Source organism: Branchiostoma belcheri, unplaced genomic scaffold, assembly GCF_001625305.1.
Source record: "Branchiostoma belcheri isolate BF01 breed outbred unplaced genomic scaffold, Haploidv18h27 scaffold266, whole genome shotgun sequence".
NCBI classification, from domain to species: domain Eukaryota; kingdom Metazoa; phylum Chordata; class Leptocardii; order Amphioxiformes; family Branchiostomatidae; genus Branchiostoma; species Branchiostoma belcheri.
Window position 1 is genome coordinate 131,687 of NW_017803872.1, and position 19,445 is coordinate 151,131.

General features: G+C 40.2%; 2 protein-coding genes across 2 annotated transcripts in view; one reads left to right on the plus strand and one right to left on the minus strand.

Moving 5' to 3' along the window:
* Window positions 1-3,823: 3,823 nt before the first annotated feature.
* LOC109472081 (hairy/enhancer-of-split related with YRPW motif protein-like) lies at window positions 3,824-9,712 on the minus strand. Its single transcript, XM_019771655.1, has 4 exons — window positions 9,609-9,712; window positions 6,915-8,264; window positions 6,163-6,291; window positions 3,824-5,411 (listed from the first exon to the last, which is right to left on the minus strand). The coding sequence occupies exons 2-4, from the start codon at window positions 8,251-8,253 to the stop codon at window positions 5,347-5,349; spliced, it is 1,533 nt and encodes a 510-aa protein (XP_019627214.1). The 5' UTR covers window positions 8,254-8,264; window positions 9,609-9,712; the 3' UTR covers window positions 3,824-5,346.
* Window positions 9,713-14,538: 4,826 nt separating this feature from the next.
* Window positions 14,539-19,445, plus strand: part of LOC109472085 (alpha-N-acetylgalactosaminide alpha-2,6-sialyltransferase 1-like) — a 16,944-nt gene continuing 12,037 nt past the window's right edge. Inside the window, exons 1-3 of the mRNA XM_019771658.1 lie at window positions 14,539-14,782; window positions 15,382-15,521; window positions 16,294-16,520. Coding sequence (XP_019627217.1) covers window positions 14,539-14,782; window positions 15,382-15,521; window positions 16,294-16,520 — 611 coding nt within the window. The remainder of the gene's footprint in view (window positions 14,783-15,381; window positions 15,522-16,293; window positions 16,521-19,445) is intronic.

Here is a 19,445-nt window from a genome sequence, read left to right on the forward strand (position 1 = left end):
TAACTAGGGACTAGAAGTTGCATTGGTAAGGCCTTGGTAAAAATACAATGTAGCAACTTAAGTACACATATCTGTGAAGAGACAGTCATACGAAAAACGGGCATTTACAAATTGTTTTGCGACACATGATAATATTTTTACTGAAAATAACAATAATTATTTATACATAAAAATACAGGCAAACTAAGTACATGCACTTGTAAAGGCTTTGTCCATGTTTGGAAAATCAACACTTGTCATCATCAGTCATGTGACTTGTGTTATTATTAGCCATACATATTCTAAAATATTATAAGCAAATATAACTTCACATATATATCATATTCCTTATGCTGTACAACTTTGGACATCTGCAGAGTACTAGTAGCAATCACTAAATAATAAAGGGAGTTTTAATCTGGTTTGGGCACTAAACTTTTTTTTTGCCATCTTCTTGACAAGGTTAGGCCACACCAATTTAATTTCTTGGTTAACGGATTTTTCTAGAAAAATAATGGCCTAGGCATCCTATTATTGCCCAAAATGGTACGATAGGAGCCATGAAGTCAACACACCAGGCTGGTACAAAATTTAAACAATGAATTTTGAACTTTTAATGATACCATTGCATAGAAAGATGGAATAACTGTAACAACTAGGATGAAAAGGACTGTTTTCAACTGTTCAGGGCACAATATGAGCATTTTGCAGTTGATTCTGGATTTTTATTTTTATTTGCAAATCAGAAAAAAATGAAGCGGCGAATCCGTTAACCAAGAAATTAAATTGGTGTGGCCTTATAGAACCTTGTTTCTTGATTTTTTACATTTATTGACACAATCACAGGAACATGGCAAACAATTTACAATTCCCTACAATATTGGATATACTCCATTGGCAATTGTTTAATTTTACCAGGGGTGCCACCAGAGTATACAGTGCAATTTTACGGAATCCAGTGCAATTTTATGGAATACAGTGCAATTTTACTTGTATACAGTGCAATTTTATGGAATACAGTACAATGGAATTAGTATACAGTGCAATTTTACTAGTAAAATTACACTGTATACTAATACGAGTGCACTGTATTCCGTAAAATTGCACTGTATTCCGTAAAATTGTACCGTATTCCGTAAAATTGCACTGTATTCTGTAAAATTGTACTGTATTCCGTAAACTTGCACTGTATTCGGTAAACTTGCACTGTATTCCGTAAAATTGCGCTGTATTCCATAAAATTGCACTGTATTCCGTAAATACTCTGGCACCTCTAGATCTGTTCACTAGCATGATTGACATAGCAACCATACGAGCCATTGGTCTAGTACCATGCCTTATCCTGAGTTAGTTTTCCTGCTTAGTCTAATTAAGCAAGCTACTTTCAATTTGTTCTCTGGCTTGTCATATACCACAGCCTTTGACCTCTACCTGCATGCAAAGGTCAAAGAAATCAGCCCTATATTTTAGCTCAGTGAAAAAAAAGTTAGAAATTTGTCCTTTGCAAGCAAATAGAGGTCAAAGAAGAGAAAGTCACAATATTAACATGGCAGCACGTTTCATAAGGCCACACCAATTCAATCAATTGGTTCTTGGATTTGCCCACTTCATTTTTTTCTGATTTGCAAAAAAAAAAAAAAAAAAGATTCTGGTTGTGAATCAACTCCAAAATTCTCATATTTTGAGCCTAACAGTTGAAGAAAGCTCCTTGTCTTCCTATAGTTGTTACAGCTTTCCATATTAATGCATTGGTTTGACGAAAGTTAAAAATTATTGTCATAATTATAATTCAGCCTGGTATATCTCCATAGAACATAGCTTTTGGGGCTAGCATACAATGCCTAGGCCTGTTTTACTTTTATTTCTTTGTCGCTTATGTCGTTTCATATTTTTTCTAAAAAAAATCCAGGAAGCACCAAATCAAATTGGTGTGGCCTTATAGTTACAAGCATTTGGCAAGTTCGACCTCTCACAGCAGCAGCAAGTGTATAGAAGACATACTTTGGCATGAAGGACCATCAGTACTTCTACTAGGTTTTTTTTTCTTGGTCAAACAATTAGCATTTACAAGAGACTGCATAGAAGCTGTTGATGAAACATTTTGACAGTGTATGGGATAGAACTGGTTTAAACAAGGCAAATGCTATAGGTTAAACTACTTACCGAGTATACAGATACAGATATCAGTAATGGTAGAATTCCACGACAAACATGTAGCAATATTAGGCCACACTGACTTAGTTTTATAGATGACATCCTCTGAAGACCTCACACTAGTGTGCATGCACAGGCAAATAAAAAAAATTCCAGCCAAAAAAAATGCTGCTAAACCACAGGAATACAAAGCTGGTATTGTGAATTTGTGGTAGTACATAGCGATTTTTAAGGCAAGCCGGCACATGCTGGCCTTTTGCGGCATTTATGAGTCGGCACTGTACTGTGTTCTTGAGTTTCGTGGAGCTTCAGCAGCCTGGGTGCCATCCTCCGTAGTTACTGTCGACTGCCTATAGTCGCTAGCTACCATAGACTCGAAGGATGGTACCCAGGCCAGAGCCTCGGAGGAGATAATTTTTTTGGGGGGGGGGCAAAATCAATGTCATCCATGAAATTAAATCAGTGTGGCCTAATCTAAAGCTTGGTCTTACTGAGCACCAAACTAACTAAAATTGCACTAAAGGTTATTACAGAATATTGACCATCCAAAATTACAATCATACAAAAATGCCAGAAATAATAAACAGGCACATATATAATACCTGGATAATAATAGGAGGGATGCATGTTTTATAACAATTAAGTAATAAAATAGCAAAATGAATGTAATTTTGAAACAACGTTTCTGCATTCCTTACAATTCTTACACAATGTACAAAAGAATGCTTTGTATAAATAATTTAAAACAGCAATGTTCCCTTGCTATCACATTGTAGAATGTACATAATTATCTCAATTGTTTGAAGCTCCTTGCGATTACATAACATGACCTCCTATACAAGCACCATATAGACAGCATTAAAAGTAACTGCATAAATCATACATATTATAGTTACCATAACACATAATTCTCTCATACAAAATGTCAATACATATTTTTTTTTACAATGATCCATGACAGTTCTCAAGCTAGCAATGGCACGACATTGTTACTCTGTATTTACAATTTAAATCTCACTTTTTTGGCTTTGTTCTTTGACGTGACTCTTTTTGTTCTGTGAGGATGTGGGATTTTGGATATAAGGGAAGAGGGCCACATCATTTCTATGTATACTTCCCATTCTAATCTATGCTGTACTGCTATTACTTGTTAGGCCACATTGACTTAATTTTATGGATGACATCCTCTGAAGACCCGCAAACTAGTGCGTGCGGGCAAAATAAAAAAATTCCAGTAAAAAAATGCTGCTAAACCACAGGAATACAAAGCTGGTATTGTGAATTTGCATCTTTTACAACAAGCCGGCACATGCTGGCCTTTTGTGGCATTTATGATTCGGCACTGTACTTGAGTTCCGTGGAGCTTTGGTAGCCTGAGTGCCATCCTCCGTAGCTACCGCCGGCTCCCTATTGTTGCTAGCTACCATGGACTACGGAGGATGGCAACCAGGCCAGAGCCTCAGAGGTGATTTTTTTTAGAAGACTGCCAAAAATCAAGTTCGCGCAGATGTCATCCATAAAATTAAATCAGTGTGGCCTTATAGCAGTAAATATCTTCCTGAATTCGAAAGAAACAATCATTTACGTCAAGTGTTAGGACATGATAAGTCCCAGCAACAGCTGATCATTTGGCAAGAATCGAAACATCTTACTATAACAAAATTCTTTTGGCATACATTATTTGTCCTGTAATATGACACCATACATGTACATAAGGGCTGCTGACATCAATAAAAAATATGACATTCTCTCTGTTTTATCATTACTAAATGAGTATGACATTTTAGTTTTACTTCACATTGTTACTTGCATTGTTACTTGGCGATACGTCGGATAAGTTTAAGTGAGACATTATTGTTTAGCTAATTCAGTCATCACCTCTTCAACATTTTAGAGGGAAAGTCAACTTGGCTTGCTTAATTTTGAAAAGAATTGAGGTAGATACCACGAATAAGGCTGCTAACGGCTCTCTCACATGTACAACTGCTACAAGCCTGCACATGTATATTTAATCTCACAGAAGAGTTGTTTTCAGTCAAAATATTAATATACAGGCTCTATGGTTAGTACCGGTACAACTTGATATGATGCAATTACTTAATAGACCAATCCTGAAGCCCTGCCCACCTCCAAAAATGCAAGTATATGATGGACATGAAGCCGCTCTCTCATTGGTCGAACTGCTAATTGCCTTTCTCTCATTGGTTGAACTTCTAATTGTGATGGACATTTGGGATCTATTTGACATTTTTGTGATGCCAATCTGGATGCAGAGAGGTACAGGAGAATTTCCAGTACTGGATATACATTTGTACTTCTATATGTTGGCACGAGTCATAAAAAAACTCATATGAAACCTCATTATAAATAGGCGGCTGACCAAAAAGAAAGGCTAGTGTTGGGGGTTTTGCTAGGGTTGGTCGGGTAACCAGAAACACAATACATGTATTTCTTGTCCTAGGCCCAAGCATATTTGCAATAAATTAATGACACAATCTTTAACAAGGTCTATCACAGTCAGGTATCATTATACAACTATATTATAGCTTCAACCAATCAATGCACAGGGTTCGAAATACTTTCTATTCCTAATCCAGATTACCCTCAACACTGGCTGTTTATTTCAGAAGGCAAGCCGTGAGCCAGGCCACATGTAAAGTATCACTCACATGCTGGCCATGGCAGGACACAGTGTATTTCAGAAGCCGTAAGCTGGACCGCTGTAAACTTTGATACAAATGTTGTTTTGTATGCCCAAAAAAGGTTTGGCAAATAAAAAGATTTCCTTCATTATGAAATCTATAAAGTCATGAAGGTTGAACAAATGACTAAACACACAAGAGTAAGGTATGGCAGATAATAGACTCCTCATTTTCATCTCTTCACATTTTCTTCATTTGACTGATTTTGGCATTCCTCGACCTTACTATCGTTTCCAATGTTTTTTGGCAATGTACGGCATATTTTTGCTCATTTTGCAGCTGCTTTGTACAATTTATAGTATGGTGGAAAACTTTTTCTTTTGGAAACAGATGAAAATTCATGCACGCATGGATGTCTTCCATATAATCAAACCAACAAAAAAAACTTCATCTACAATACCAGAGACTGAACCTGTAGAAGAAAATTGCACTAAACTTTCTATCTTTACAGTAGCGATGATTGTGCAGTATTAGCCATGGAGACTTTGGAACCCAGTACTTGAACCTTTGGTCATGTTGGAGCCTGTTCCAAGGCACTGATTGGGCTGTTACTCCAGGAGGGGAGGTCGGGGGTCCCTGGAACACAACACATTACACAATCATCTACTGTTATTCACTTTATGTTTGTAGTGGCAAAAGTTTGCAGTCTGAGAAAAATGTTTGCAGACCGATATGTTCACAGTGGTGGCAGGTGCAGCAAAAAGAAAGTCAGCAAATTATTTGTTCAGATACGTAAGTGACCATGACAATCGTGATTATTAAAGTCCTGCAAAAAACATGATTTACAGTAAGTTAGCACAAGAAGCATGTGCCCAAAAGGACCTAGTGCAATTTCAGGGTGGCAAAACTGGATATTCAAAGTCAATTTCTTAGTAGTAAGTTGAGCAAATCTAATCTGGTAGTATAATGATATCTGCGAGGCAAAAAATGTGATATCACTGATGTTGTTTGTTTTGTATAGTAGGCTGTTTCTAGCTAGTATTTATGGGTGGCACCCAAAATATTAAGGGACTCCTCATGTAGGTTGTTTTGAGGCTATTTCCAATGCTTCAAGTATGAAATAATGATGAAAATGTGCTACGAAATAGCAGTTCATCATGTCTATATCAGACAGATTTCCTCATCTAAAATATATTTTGTTTGCCATCCTGAGGTACAGATGCAGGGGTACCTTGTATTTGATTGACACGCAAGCACTTTCTCATTGGTCGAACTGCTAATTGTTGTTCTCCCATTGGTTGAAGTGTTAATTGTGATTGACAATCTGGTCTGCACCATTTAAAGCCATGAGAAAGGGGTCATCAAGAAAAAATAAAAACAAAGTTACCCATAAGAGCTGAGTCGTCTACTACAGCAGACACTTGGAGAGTGCTGGGGTCTACGAACTCTGTGACTGGTGACTCCCCTATACCTGGCACTTGGAGCTGTTCTGGGTTGTGGTAGCTAGCGTCACTATCTGTTATGGAAAACAAAAACAACAACACATTTGATTTAGCACTATAAACAGAAATCTACTTCTTCTTTCATACATCTTGAATGTGCTAAACAAATTGTTCTAATCTTTAACTGAGGTTGCACTGTTTTGAACTACATGTATATACTTGGCTAAGAAAAACAATATAAATTTTGACCTACATGTATCCTTTATACACCATGTTGATTTAATTATATGGATGACATCCTCTGGGAACCCCAAAACTGATGCGAGCGTGCGAATAAAAAAAGTTTGACAAAAACAAGTTGTCATCATTATGGAATCTACATGGTCATCAAGGTTCAACAAATATTAGACTCTTAGTCCGACTTCATTTTCTTGTCTTCACATTTTCTTCTTTTCCTTTGGAATTGCTTTTGTTTTTGTTTTCCAATATTTTTTTTTTGCAGCATACACTTGCCTATTCGGCTGCTGTTTAGTATGATTTACAGTATGGATGAAAAAGTTTTTTGGACTGAACAAAAATTGATGCGCGCACGGATGTCATCCACATAATCAAATCAATATGGCCTTACCAACAAATATATACCTACTAAAAGATTACCCAATACCATCTTGTCAGCGGACAAATGTTTCTTCCTTACCATTGGATGGGACAGTTGGGACAGTATCCATGGCCGTTCCATCAGACAGCATCTCCCCTACCGAGCCAAGCATTCTATCTTGCAACAGCACTCCGGCTGGGAGCTCGGCAAGAATGTAGGCTTGTGAGGAACTGTTTATGAAGGAAAGATCATTCGATTGTAAGTTTCCTCCCATGTTCTGTGTGTAAGCCGGAGGCTGGCTTGTTGTAGACTCTACATATGGCACGGCATTTGGCATCTGCACGTTGGGAGGCTGCACCTGCATGAGGCTCTGTTCCTGCATGCTGTGCTGGTCGATGAGCTGCTGAAGTCTTTGGATGCACTGATTGGACGCCACGAGCTGCTCGCGACCTTGGGAGGTCATCCGAAGGTCGAGGACGTCCCTCTGCTTGGAGCACTGCTGGGTGAGGTCGATGGGCTGCGCCACGTTGATGACCTGTTGGGGGGTCATAGCCTGTTGTTGTTGTTGTTGATGTTGAGGCTGTAGAATTATCGCGGCTGAGGGGAACACTTGTTGCTGCATGGTCGGCGCTGAAGAGACGTGCGACGCGGCTTGCGCCCGCAGACGAGCCTGGAAACTGGTCGCCTGGAGGAAAATGGCGGGGGTGATGTTGGGTGGGGGAGGGGGGCGCGCCCGCATCAGTCCGTTCTGTTGGCTTCCTGAGGTAGCACTGGTCACCGTGCAGGCTGGAGACTGGGACAGCGAAGAAATGGCGGTGACCTGACTTTGGCTAGAGGTGCTCGCCACACCGGCTGTGTTAACATTAACGTTACTGGTAACGGCCGGCTGAGCTTGGCACGTGACGACAGACTGCGACAGTGGAGTATCCTGTCCAGACGTACCCTGCAGCATACCCTTGAGATCCACCGGAGCGAAACTCCCGCTGACAACGCACGTCTGCAAATGCGTGAGTAATGCGTTCACAAACTCATCTACGGTGTGAAAGTTCTTTTTCTCCTGGTGTACCCATTGCATGAGCTGTTTCGCCCAGTTTCCTGGCGTTTGCTGCTCTTCTTTCTTTAAGGTGAAACCGCTACTGTGTATTTTGTCCAAGTAGGACAACGTCATTTCTAGTATTTCCGCCTTGTCTAGCTTTTTCTTACCATAGGCCTTACACTCGGGAATTATGGACTTGAGCGCCGTGAGACTAGAGTTGATACGGTCTCTGCGTTTCTTCTCGATGTTCTTGTGGGTGTCCAGGTAGTTGCGGGATTTTTTTCTGGGGTCGTCAAAAAGGTAGGAGTTGATGCGCCGCTCTTCGCCGCCGTCCTGCGTACTGCTGGGCGTCGGCATCGCCATGGTGACAGCCGTCGCCGCTGACGTGGTGGCGAGAGTCATCGCAGTTCCCGCTGTCAGAAAAAAAGTATACATGAGGCCATGCCAATTTAATTTGTTGTTCTCGGATTGTTTTCAAAAAAAATATGAAGCGACAGGGCAAAAAAAAATGAAAGGTCCAGGCATTCCATTATTATAGGCCCAAATGCTAGTTATTGTTATTATGTACTTTTTTTGTCTATTTGTATACATGTATTTAATTCTTTTCTTGAATAAAATTATTTAAAAAAAAAAGGAAATGATGTTATGACAACTTATGTGACATGTGAATCTATGTGTTTGCATTGCATTGATTTGTGTACAATTTTAGATAAAAGAGGGCCTGCATGGGGGAGGTAGTGATCATGAATTACGCAAAGTTTGTGCTACTGATTCTGTTAAATTATGTTAAATTCTTTTAGCTCCGTATTTCGGCTAATGTACTGATTATGAATCACCATGATTTTGGGTGGCTGCTTATGGATTACGAAGACTAGAAATGCCTGATTATGGCTTATGAAAAAGGGCATGCAGACCCTCATAAAAGCTGGGGTGAATACATTGTGAAGGGGGAGAGGAAAGAAACCTCAATGTCCTTGCCTCAACTATATATATATATATGTACACATTGATAATGAAAGTTTGTAATTTTTACATTTCACTATTCTGAGTGATGCAAAATTTAAAAAAAAAACAAATATTTAACATTCTTGATGCAATCATTTCAATTCCATTTCTTGTTTATTCTCAATCAGTTCAGTGTACATTACATTTTGGATGCCACGCCCCCTCGGAATCAAAACGCGGTACCTTGTACCGGCTTGCTTGCTAACTCAACTATGTCATTTAAACACTGAGCACTGAACTATGGAATCAAACATAGTTTCGTGACCCCGGCAAGGCACAAAGTACGTTCCTGTTTAGTTCAAACACCAAAATGGCATTATTTCTTTAGTGCCACTTTGGGCCCCCTCTCCTTTTTCTTTCCTTTTTTTTTTGACACAACTACTGAACTACCTTTTTATGTGACCACACACATACAGTTACCACATAAATTTGTGAAACTAGCTCCACATAATACGGTTGGTTTCGGGCAGAAATATCTCCACTTTAGTTAATATCACAGTATTTTTGCACACATGCGTTGATGTATTTTCAGGACAAGGTGTTCGTAGGTACATATTTGCCGAGGGTTGCTTCATAAATAGGTCGAAAATGTAGCACACACTAACACTGCACCGCGAGCGACCACGCACCACGGCCGGCAAAATCTGACCTCAAACCCCGCCGACGATAAAAGTCTCTCCCGGCGTATTTTCGAGGCCGTTCTCGCACCAGTTTGTAACACATCACAACCTCGAGAGAATGAAGGGTCTTACCTGTCTCAATGGCGAATGTTTGTTGACATTAATCGATAATTTCGATAAGAAATCTTCCAGGGCTCCTCCGAACCTTGCCCAAGGCCGCCATTGTTGTCATTATGATCAGATGGAATGCTCCATTTCGCCTTCATTATAGGGGGTCCTCTGAGGGACCAAATGCCTATTGTTTTATATAAAGAAAAGGGTTATCACTTGAATAAGCATTCATATATAAATTGCATCCTAGATATTCTTCACAATTTAGTTTACATCATAGAGAAATTTGACCTGTGAGATTGACAAGTTTACTTTTAAAAGTTATAATGCTCCTTTAAATCCCCCCTTCGTGGATTAAACTTGAGAGAGTCCCATTTCCACTTCCGCACAATCAGCTGTTGACCTCGCGACCGCATTCAGATGGTATCAACCAAGCAGATGTCTGGCGGCAAAATCGTTACGGTTTAGTATTATAGGGCTGCGTAACTGTTTGGCCAATGGATACTTCCTGGTCAATTTGATACTGACTTGCAGCCACTGAAACGTCCGCTAGCTAAAACATATAACTAATTAAATTCAAAGTTTAATTAAGTGCCTACGACACCAAAATACAACACTGGCGATTGGACTATTCCTAACTAATTGTGACAACCAATTGTATCTTTAGATGAAATTTTTACAGTATCTAAAAATTTACCGTATTATCAAGGGAATTTAAAGATAAGGGCGGATAGACAATGTTTTGATTTTATTCTGTCTTTGTTTGATGTCATACAAAGTTATCTAAGTCATTCTAAGTTATTTGAATGATTTAGTCATTTCCGCATGAAAGTAAATAATATATTACTCACATCATAAAGTTTAATTAATTGTTTAATTATAGACCTACAAGATATATAGTATAATAAAATTATTAAGTTAAGATCATATACATACAGGAATTTTAGGCTTGAAGTCCTTCCGAAGTTCAATGACCTACTCCCAGCATAGCCTGGAATTTCAGCGTCAGTGTATTGAAAATATACTCGTCTAGGATACCAATTGTTAGTGTCAAATACTTGCAGTATTGGGTCTAAACGACATTTCCTAACGATCGAACCAGACTTCCTCCTCCCATCAGGCCATGTTTTATTTTGGATGACATCCTCTGGGAACCCCAAAACTGATGCGAGCGTGCGAAATAAAAAAAAAAGTTTTATTATGAAATCTACATGGTCATGAAGGTTGAACAAATGACTAAACACACATTATAGAGAATAATACTAAACTCTTCGTTTTGATTTCTGTACATTTTCTCCTTTTCATTTTGACATTATACGACATCATAAATATCTTTAATTTTTGAAACATTGCTATCTTTTCAATTTACCGCATGTTGCTCATTTTGCATCAAATTGTACGATTTACAGCATGGTCGTAAACTTATTTTTTGGGGGAAATGGACCAAAATTTATGAACGCGCGGACGTCAACCATATATTCAAATCAAAATAGCTTTATTAAAGTAAGATATGATATGGGCAACTTTAGGTTAGAATTGCGCTTCTGAAGTTCAGTGACCTACTTCCGACATAGCCTGGAATTTTAGAATTTTCAGTGTGTATTGCAACTAAACATTTCGACATTTCCTGATAACATAGAAGGAAGCAAACTTCCTCCTCCCATGAGGCCATGTTGATGTGATTATATGGATGACATCCTCTGGGAACCCAAAAACTGATGCGAGCGTGCAAATAAAAAAAGGTTTTGCCCCCAAAAAGTTGCCTTTATTATCAAATAAATCTACTAGTATGTGGTCATAAACGTTGAACAAATGACTAAACACATATGGGTATGGTGAATAATAGACTCTTCATTTTCATTTCTTCACATTTTTCTTCTTTTCCTTTGGGATTGATTTTTAGATTCTACTACATTAGTATCGTTTTCCAATATTTTTTGCAACATATTTGTTCACTTCGCAGCTGCTTTGTACGATTTACAAGTTTGAAAACTTCTTTTTTTGGGGGTGGGGGGGGGGCGGACAAAAATTGATGCGCGGGCGAAAGTCAGATCCATATAATACAACCAACATAAGGGAACTTAGGAGACCTTATGTTCCTGAAGTTCAATGACCAACTTCCGACATAGCCTGGAATTTCAGTACTTGCTGTGTGTACTCGCTCGCACTACAAGTATTCCGGCTAAACATTTCGACCTCCACCAGGCTTCGGGATGCGGCTGGAAAGAGTAGAAATGGACCAAACTGTATTTTCTAGCCAACTTGTAGAATGCCCTTGCTCTAGCGGACCAACTCCTCTGGCATGTTATCTGTCGAAGCCGCCCCGAAGTCTGGTAGAGGCTAATTTCCTGATAACAACGATCGCAGCCACAGATGCAATCCTCTAGCCTCTATCAGGCTTCAGGAGGCGGCTGGAAAGAGTGGAAATCGGCCAAATAGAGAGATAACATGTCAAGAGAGTTAGTCCGCGGTGAGAGAGCAGTTGCCGCACCCGGGCCGATTTCAGTCCACTCTTTCCAGCAGCCTCCCGAAGCCTGGTAGAGGCTAGCAATCTTCCTCCTCCCACAAGCCTCTTGCAGGCTCCGGAAGGAACACCTCTGCCACCCACTATGTGAAACCTGAATGCCCGACTGTTTTGTATATTCACGTGATATTTTTAACTCCCGGCGGTAGGAAACCGCGTCACTGTGTTGAAAATACCCTCGTCTAGGATGCCGTTTGTTAGTGTCAAATTGCTAACATCTATTTTATACACAAAAGAAAATAATAACTTTAGTTATTTGTTTATGTACAGTCGGATACCCCACCCGTGAATGTTGTTGTCGTGTGTACAGTAAGATCAGAGCGTTTGGTTCCTGAAGTTTATAGTTTACTTTCCGGTGGTAGCTATGTAAATCTTAATGATTCATGTATATGTGTGTGTCTTTACGCCTTTACGTTTGTCCTTGACCTTGGGTCAGTTTACACGGGACAGAAAAATCGTTTGTCTCACGACGATTGACGCGCGGCGCGTGTTGTAGGACAGATTAGAATTGTTTGACCGTGTACGCGTATAAACATTTTCTGCAACCCGAGATGTGCCACTCAAAAATCGACGAGCGGCGCCGCGGCAAATTTCCTCTCTGTGCTCTCTCTGCGACCTGAAATTGCCCAGAGCGCGGAGAGAGCGCCGAACTCCACTAAGAAAGTGCTCAGGTGGAATCTCTACGGCGACCTCTCTGCGCTCTCTATGCGACCACAAACTCAAATGTCAGCAACGTTTTTGGACGATCAACGAATTCATAGCGCACTCAACGAGTTACGGAAATAGAAAACGAATTTTTTTACGTTTTCTCTCTTTCAAAGTCATTCTCGTACATCCTGCATCATATTTAGATTGTTAAATCAAGGGTGCAACCGTGCAAGGCCCCCATTTCACTAGGACGCTCTCACTGCGGTCTCCCTGCGACCTGAAATTGGTCGGAGCGCGGAGAGAGCTCCAAGAACATTTATATGGAGCTTATAATATACGTCCTGTCTACTTCCATAATGAATAAAAATTTGTCTGTTCTATCTGAATCTAAAAAAAAACTAGGGAAACTTATCAGACGTATTGCCTGGCAAATTTGATACTAGTACTGTCTTTGCAGCCACCAACTAAAAGATCTGCTTGGAGATTATGAAAACGTGTTCTCACAGACCATATAGGGTTTAGTTTAGAACTGTATCATACGCGCATCGATATAAAGTTTAACCGTTCCAAGACAGTAGTTCTACAAAGGAGCTATCCTTGGCCCTACCCGTAGCCTCTAACAGGCTTTGTAGGCGGGTGGAAAGAGTAGAAATTGGCCAAAAAGAAATAACACACCAGGGGAGTTGGTCCGCTAGAGAGTACGGTTTGCCGCACCCGAACTGTACATACTCTCTAGCGGACCAACTCCCCCGGCATGTTATCTCTCTTTTTGGCCAATTTCTATTCTACCTACCTGTACTACTGTTACCCTCTGTCCTTGTTCCTGTCTATTGTCGGAAGCTAAAAATATAACATCTCTCGTGCCAAAATATATAGTATACATGCAGGGCGGCCACCTAAGGTGTAAGTATGCATAAGACTGTTTCCACAGCGGTGAAAAATACAAAGAAAAAGTTTGTTGACACACCAAGCGCGACGTCTTTCCGACCATGGATCCTGGCAGCTTCTGACGTACTCTGTTCGCTGTTTTTGACAACAACTTAAGGGGCTTAATTAACAACTACACAACTAGTAGCCTCCATAGCATGCCAAAAAAACTGGGGGTTTGGGGGGGTCTTCAGGGTTTTGGGAGCTTTTTATGTGCTATTTTCTGATTGAATACAGACATCATAGCCGGTCTGGTTAAATTACCCCCGTTTTTAGAACTGGGCTAATCAGAAAACAGCCGAAGACCACCAAACGCCCAGTTCTACCAGTAAGCCTGCTGCGGAGGCTACCAACTATACCCCGTAGCGTTGTAACGAAGAAATATATACCTGCTGGTTTTATTTAGTTTGGGTTTAACGTACAATGATCTATATATCTTATGTAATACATATAAATCATCATTAACCAATGCAGCATCATTAACTGATTGGTGTTTTTGGAAGTTATAACAATTAAGGAAACTATGCGCGGTATTCAAGTCAGTGTTTGTGGCTCGAGCTTAAGTTATGCAATTTACGCAACGCCTTGTTGGGTCTTTGTGATGTTTCCGATAACAATTTCAAAAGCGGAATTCTTTGTACCGGTGAATGAACTTCGCGCTGTGACGTACTTTCCAGCTTTTCCTGCCGTAAACAATAAGAACTTTCTTGCCCTTTCTTCGGAGAAGTTTTGTCTTTCTTGGTATAAACACAGGAGTGGCCCGACATGTAGCTATATAACTTCGTGAAAAATGTTTTCTCTCTCACAAACCTTTTTTGAAGCTACAAGAATATCGCCCATATCCTTACCGTCATGAAAGAAGTTCTTAATCTTAAAGTCCTTTCGCTGGCGTACGTCTTGTTTCTTGAGATGAGCGTGGCAGTGCCGGTTCTTACGTCTTACGGTAGAGACTCGGAACGGTTTACGAGAGGGGTATCGGCAGCAGACAGCGGCGTGGTCCGCATACGGCAGCTGTACTGTCGCGGTAACGGGTTCCACCTGCGGATAGACGCCAACGGGACTGTAGGAGGGACGAGGGAGGACAACCATCCTGATTGTAAGTGAATATCCTTGTCTCATGTTAACGTGTCATCAGCATATTTATGATGTTTTCTTCTTCTTTTTCTTCACTTTTCTTGTCAGTTTCTGTAGTTAACAGCAAGCACGCGCAGAGCTCTGATCTCGAAAACTTCGCGACTGATTTAAAGGGGCTTTTTGTGGGGCCGAAACAAAGAGGAAATTTTTTGGTCATTTCTTTACAAAGTAAGTTGAATAAACCCTACTGTATTGCATGAAATTAAGTTCCATTCAGGAAGTGGAGGTGCCAAAGAAATCTGGCGTCTTTCAAGTGTGTTTAAAAGCTGGAAACACAGCTGTCAGCCATGTTTGTTTACATTCTGGTAGTTTGTGGTGTCTCCACAAAATGAGTGCGCCAATCATTAATGTCATCAGAAATATATGAGATCATTGCAGAATTATGTTGAATGTGGAAGTAAATTACAACCATACGAATGTTTTTTTTAATCAATTATTTCATTTTTTCGTGCGAAAATGTTACATAATGCCACTTTAAGATGGGCGGGTAAAGTCGACGAACATGTGCTGTGTTTTTTGCCTTTTTCAAAGTGAGTAAAATGTCCCGTTTTACCATGCCAGCTATCATGGAGCTGTTCCCGGTAGTGGACGCCTCCCTCTCGCCCTTCCACCGTCCGTACAGCGGGGAGGTGAGGATCATGGGACTGAACACGAGGTTGCACCTGTGTATCAACAACAACACCGGACTTCTCTACAGCTCCGTAAGTTTATATAAGATGACGTTATCCACACATGTATTTAGCTTTGTTAGATCTTTAGTTGTAGAAGACCATACGAAAGTCCCTGTACTTTTTTGTTGTGTCAATAAAAAAATCTATAAAGCCACAGCAAGTAAGTTTTAGGGTCACCTGGTGGCGCCGAATGGCACAGACCATTGCGACAGTTCCACAAAAGTGTGTGGAGCAAATATGTGTGTCGTGTATTATTTGATTGTTGTGATTTGTATTGTTTATTATGTTATACCCTGCATCAATTCAGCCGTATAAAGGCTGCGACGCACGGGTACTGTTTGGACAATAAAAACCATTTATTTTACGGATGACATCCTCCGCAGACTCCAAATCTAATGCGATAGGGCGAAAGAAACAAGGCGGGCCCCAAAAACAAGATTTCTACATTTTTTTTAAAAATTTTGACATCATAAACCTTGAAGACATGAAGACAAGAAACAAGCTAGGTACTGATTTACACCTAAGGCAAGTGAGGTTTCGAATTCCCAAGGACAGGGATTCAAACCCTCAATTCAGAACCTTCGAATTCTGACTTGTGAGACACAACAACCCTAACCGTAAGACCGACCTTGCTAGTCCCCAACCAGGCTTCGAAAGGCGGCTGGAAAGAGTAGAAATTGGCCAAATAGAGAGAAAACATACCAGGGGAGTTGGTCAGCTATAAAGTAGAGTTTGCCGCCTCCCGAAGCCTCCCACATTGCCACTATAAAACCATGTTGAACTCTTTATACGTTTTCTACAGGAAGTTTCAGGACCAGAGTGTGTGTTTCAAGAGACTCTGGAGGAAAACGGCTACAACACCTACTCCACAAACGCCCTGTCGGACTCAGACTCAACCGTACAGCGCTGGTACCTGGCCCTGGGGAGACGAGGCCGGCCCAGGCGGTTCAACATCACCGTAGACACCGTGACAACAACAGCAGAGCCCGACACGGACTCAGGACCGTCTCTCACGGCGCAGAGACGCCGGCGACGCCATCCTCCAAGAGCCGCACAGTTTCTACTCAGAGAAGTTACGTATAGAATAGAAACTCAGTAATGATAGAAAAATATATAGCTCAGTAATTCTATGCCATCAATTGCCCAGTTTACTGACTGTCTGTATCTGTATCTGTATCTGTATAGCCGGTATAACCTTCGGTGTAACAGACCAGCTTAATTGTATCGTATTCAAAGCGCTTGTTGCCACAGATTTTGTATTGCATTTTGAACTTCGGAGTAATATCTCAACAAAGACGTGTAAGATCATTGCTGAAACACATGTAACGTTACTAGATATCTACATATACATAATATATACACAGCGGCACACTGTACATAAATTGTATATATTGTATCTAGAGTATCAGTACAGTATGGTTGCTGTTTTTAAATAAACCTATATATTTTTAAGTTATTCTAATTTATTTCATAGAAAGTACTACGCACGTTTTACGATAAGGCCACACCAAGTAAATTTTATGGATGACGTCCGCGCGCGCATTGATTTTGGCCTGTTCCTAGAAAAAAAACAAGAAATTCCGCTTCCTGTAACTATGACCAAAGAGTCACGACAGTGCCGTAAATAGGTTTGTACGGACCAAAGCATCAAGCAACGAAATCATGACTTCAGGAATTCAGTTTGGTACATGCTGCCACATTTGAAGAAACTTGCTGACCGCTCCATCTATCTCCCCAAACTCACAGGACGACAACTGCTGTTCCACCTGACTTCTTGCTTGTTACACTGTGTCACCTCATTCAATTTGTGTCCTAACATTTGTCGTCTCTTAGTATATTTCTTATCTAGGCATCTTGTTTTTTAGGGCCCGTCTTTTTTTTTTCGCCCTCTCGCATTAGATTTAGGGTCTCCAAAGGACGTCATCCATAAAATTTACTTGGTGTGGCCTAACGTGTATATTCTTACTCAGTTCAAGTTGGGTGTAATTATAAAGTTATCCGCTAGGTGCGACTGCCAATCTGACCTTCGCAGACTACATGTTTGCTGAGGTTGTTGGTGATATGATACTAAGACAACATGCGCCTAAAAATTACGTCCAGTACTGCTGGTACTAGATCTAGTAAAGAAATTTTCTGAATTCTGAATAAATGCATCGAAGTCCCTGACTTTTGTATTTTAATTTTTTTGGGGCTGATCAATCTATTTTACAAGGTATCAAGGTTATCTACTGAGTTATGTGACAGGGCGGCAACAAAAGTGCATTTTCAAAGTGAATTTACTGGTCATTCTTTTAATGTAGTAAGTGGAATAAACTCATAGCATATTGATATCTGAGGCAAAATGCGATGTCACCGACAGAAAACGGTTGCTAGTTTTGTATAGTAGACTGGTTCTAGCTATTTATGGGTGGTACCCAAAATTAAAGAGGTACCGTACTTCACATAGCTTGTTTAGCTTGTAAAATCTAACGTTACATTTTAAACTCCTTGATTCCTAGATACTGCAGTTCACTTTATGTTCAGGGTGGCGACAGGTGCATAAAAAAAAAAGAAAGTCGGCGAATTATTTGTTTACAGTAATGATAAATTCTCGTTAGATAAAAGACCACAAAAAGCACGAAGATAAGAATGCAGCAAAAAAAATCCGGATTTACAGTACAGTGCTTCCCATTTCCCATAGCCCTTTGCGAGATACCGGAAGTAAAGTCGAGTGAAACGAGTAAAGGCTACCTAAAACACACAGTAGTTGTACAGTAGGTTATTATCCTGATTAGTAACAGTCCACTGATCTCTCTGGTTCACTAAACCCGGGCTACACCCACTGACGTGGATTCTGACCTCTCTGACGTGGCTGATTCAGTCAAATCTCTGCTGGACTAGCTACAAATTTCACGTTACAACTACGAAACCTACATGTATCTCGCAAGGTCTGGCTTGTTCGAAGAAGTTCAACATAACATGGTTTTTAAGTCCGATGGCAGCGCTATGGACAAGATGTGTTAGCGGGAAAATTTGGTCAACATTGAAGATCAGGAAATATCAGCAAGTTAACAGATAACCAGGTGAGTGGAAACTGTTACAAGATATGCAGGTTTTTAACCTTGCAGTGTGGGGGAGGGGGGCGTCAAGAAGACTCATATTTTCGAAGCTTATATTATTGTGTTTCCTAGCATGTTTATATTAACCATAATCATTGTTCAGTTAACAATTTCTTCACCTGTCTAGTCTTACTTTTATTACTTTTCTCTATATAATAATAGAATAAGATATTATACACAAGCAACCTTGCCAATTTGCTAATACAATAGTAAGTTAACCTTATCATGTTTTAATAATTTATAATTCAAATCATTATTAAGGAGATCATGTCATTGCCTCATACAGAGAAAGCCCATACCTACTGGCTATTATTAAGATTGGGCATTGGGTGTTGCCATATTTGCTCACCGGTCTATGATTTAATACGGTAATCACATTCAACAGAACTACTAGTAACTAAGTAAGCAGCATGAAAGCAATTTCCATGCAAACACACCTTTTGTTGTAGGGGGGCAAATTCACAGGAGATTATGTCCACAGCTTGCAAAAAGATTTTCTTTCACATTGAATGCTCAGGCAGCTTAAACATTTGGCGTACATTTCCTGATAATATTACAGTTATTAATTATCCAAAAGTGCCCAACATGTTATCGGCGCTATCACACCATTCATCATTCTTTAGATATTTTAAGGTGAGAATCAGAGATGGCAGACTTCACCCCCTTGCAGTTTCTTTTCAGCCCTTCCAGGTCCACTTACAGACACACACAGTACAGACACACATAGAAACTCCACACTGCACACACACACATACAGACCCCCCCCCACACACACACACTACACACACACATACTATTTCGTACTACACACACACACACACACACACACACACACACACACACACACACTACACAC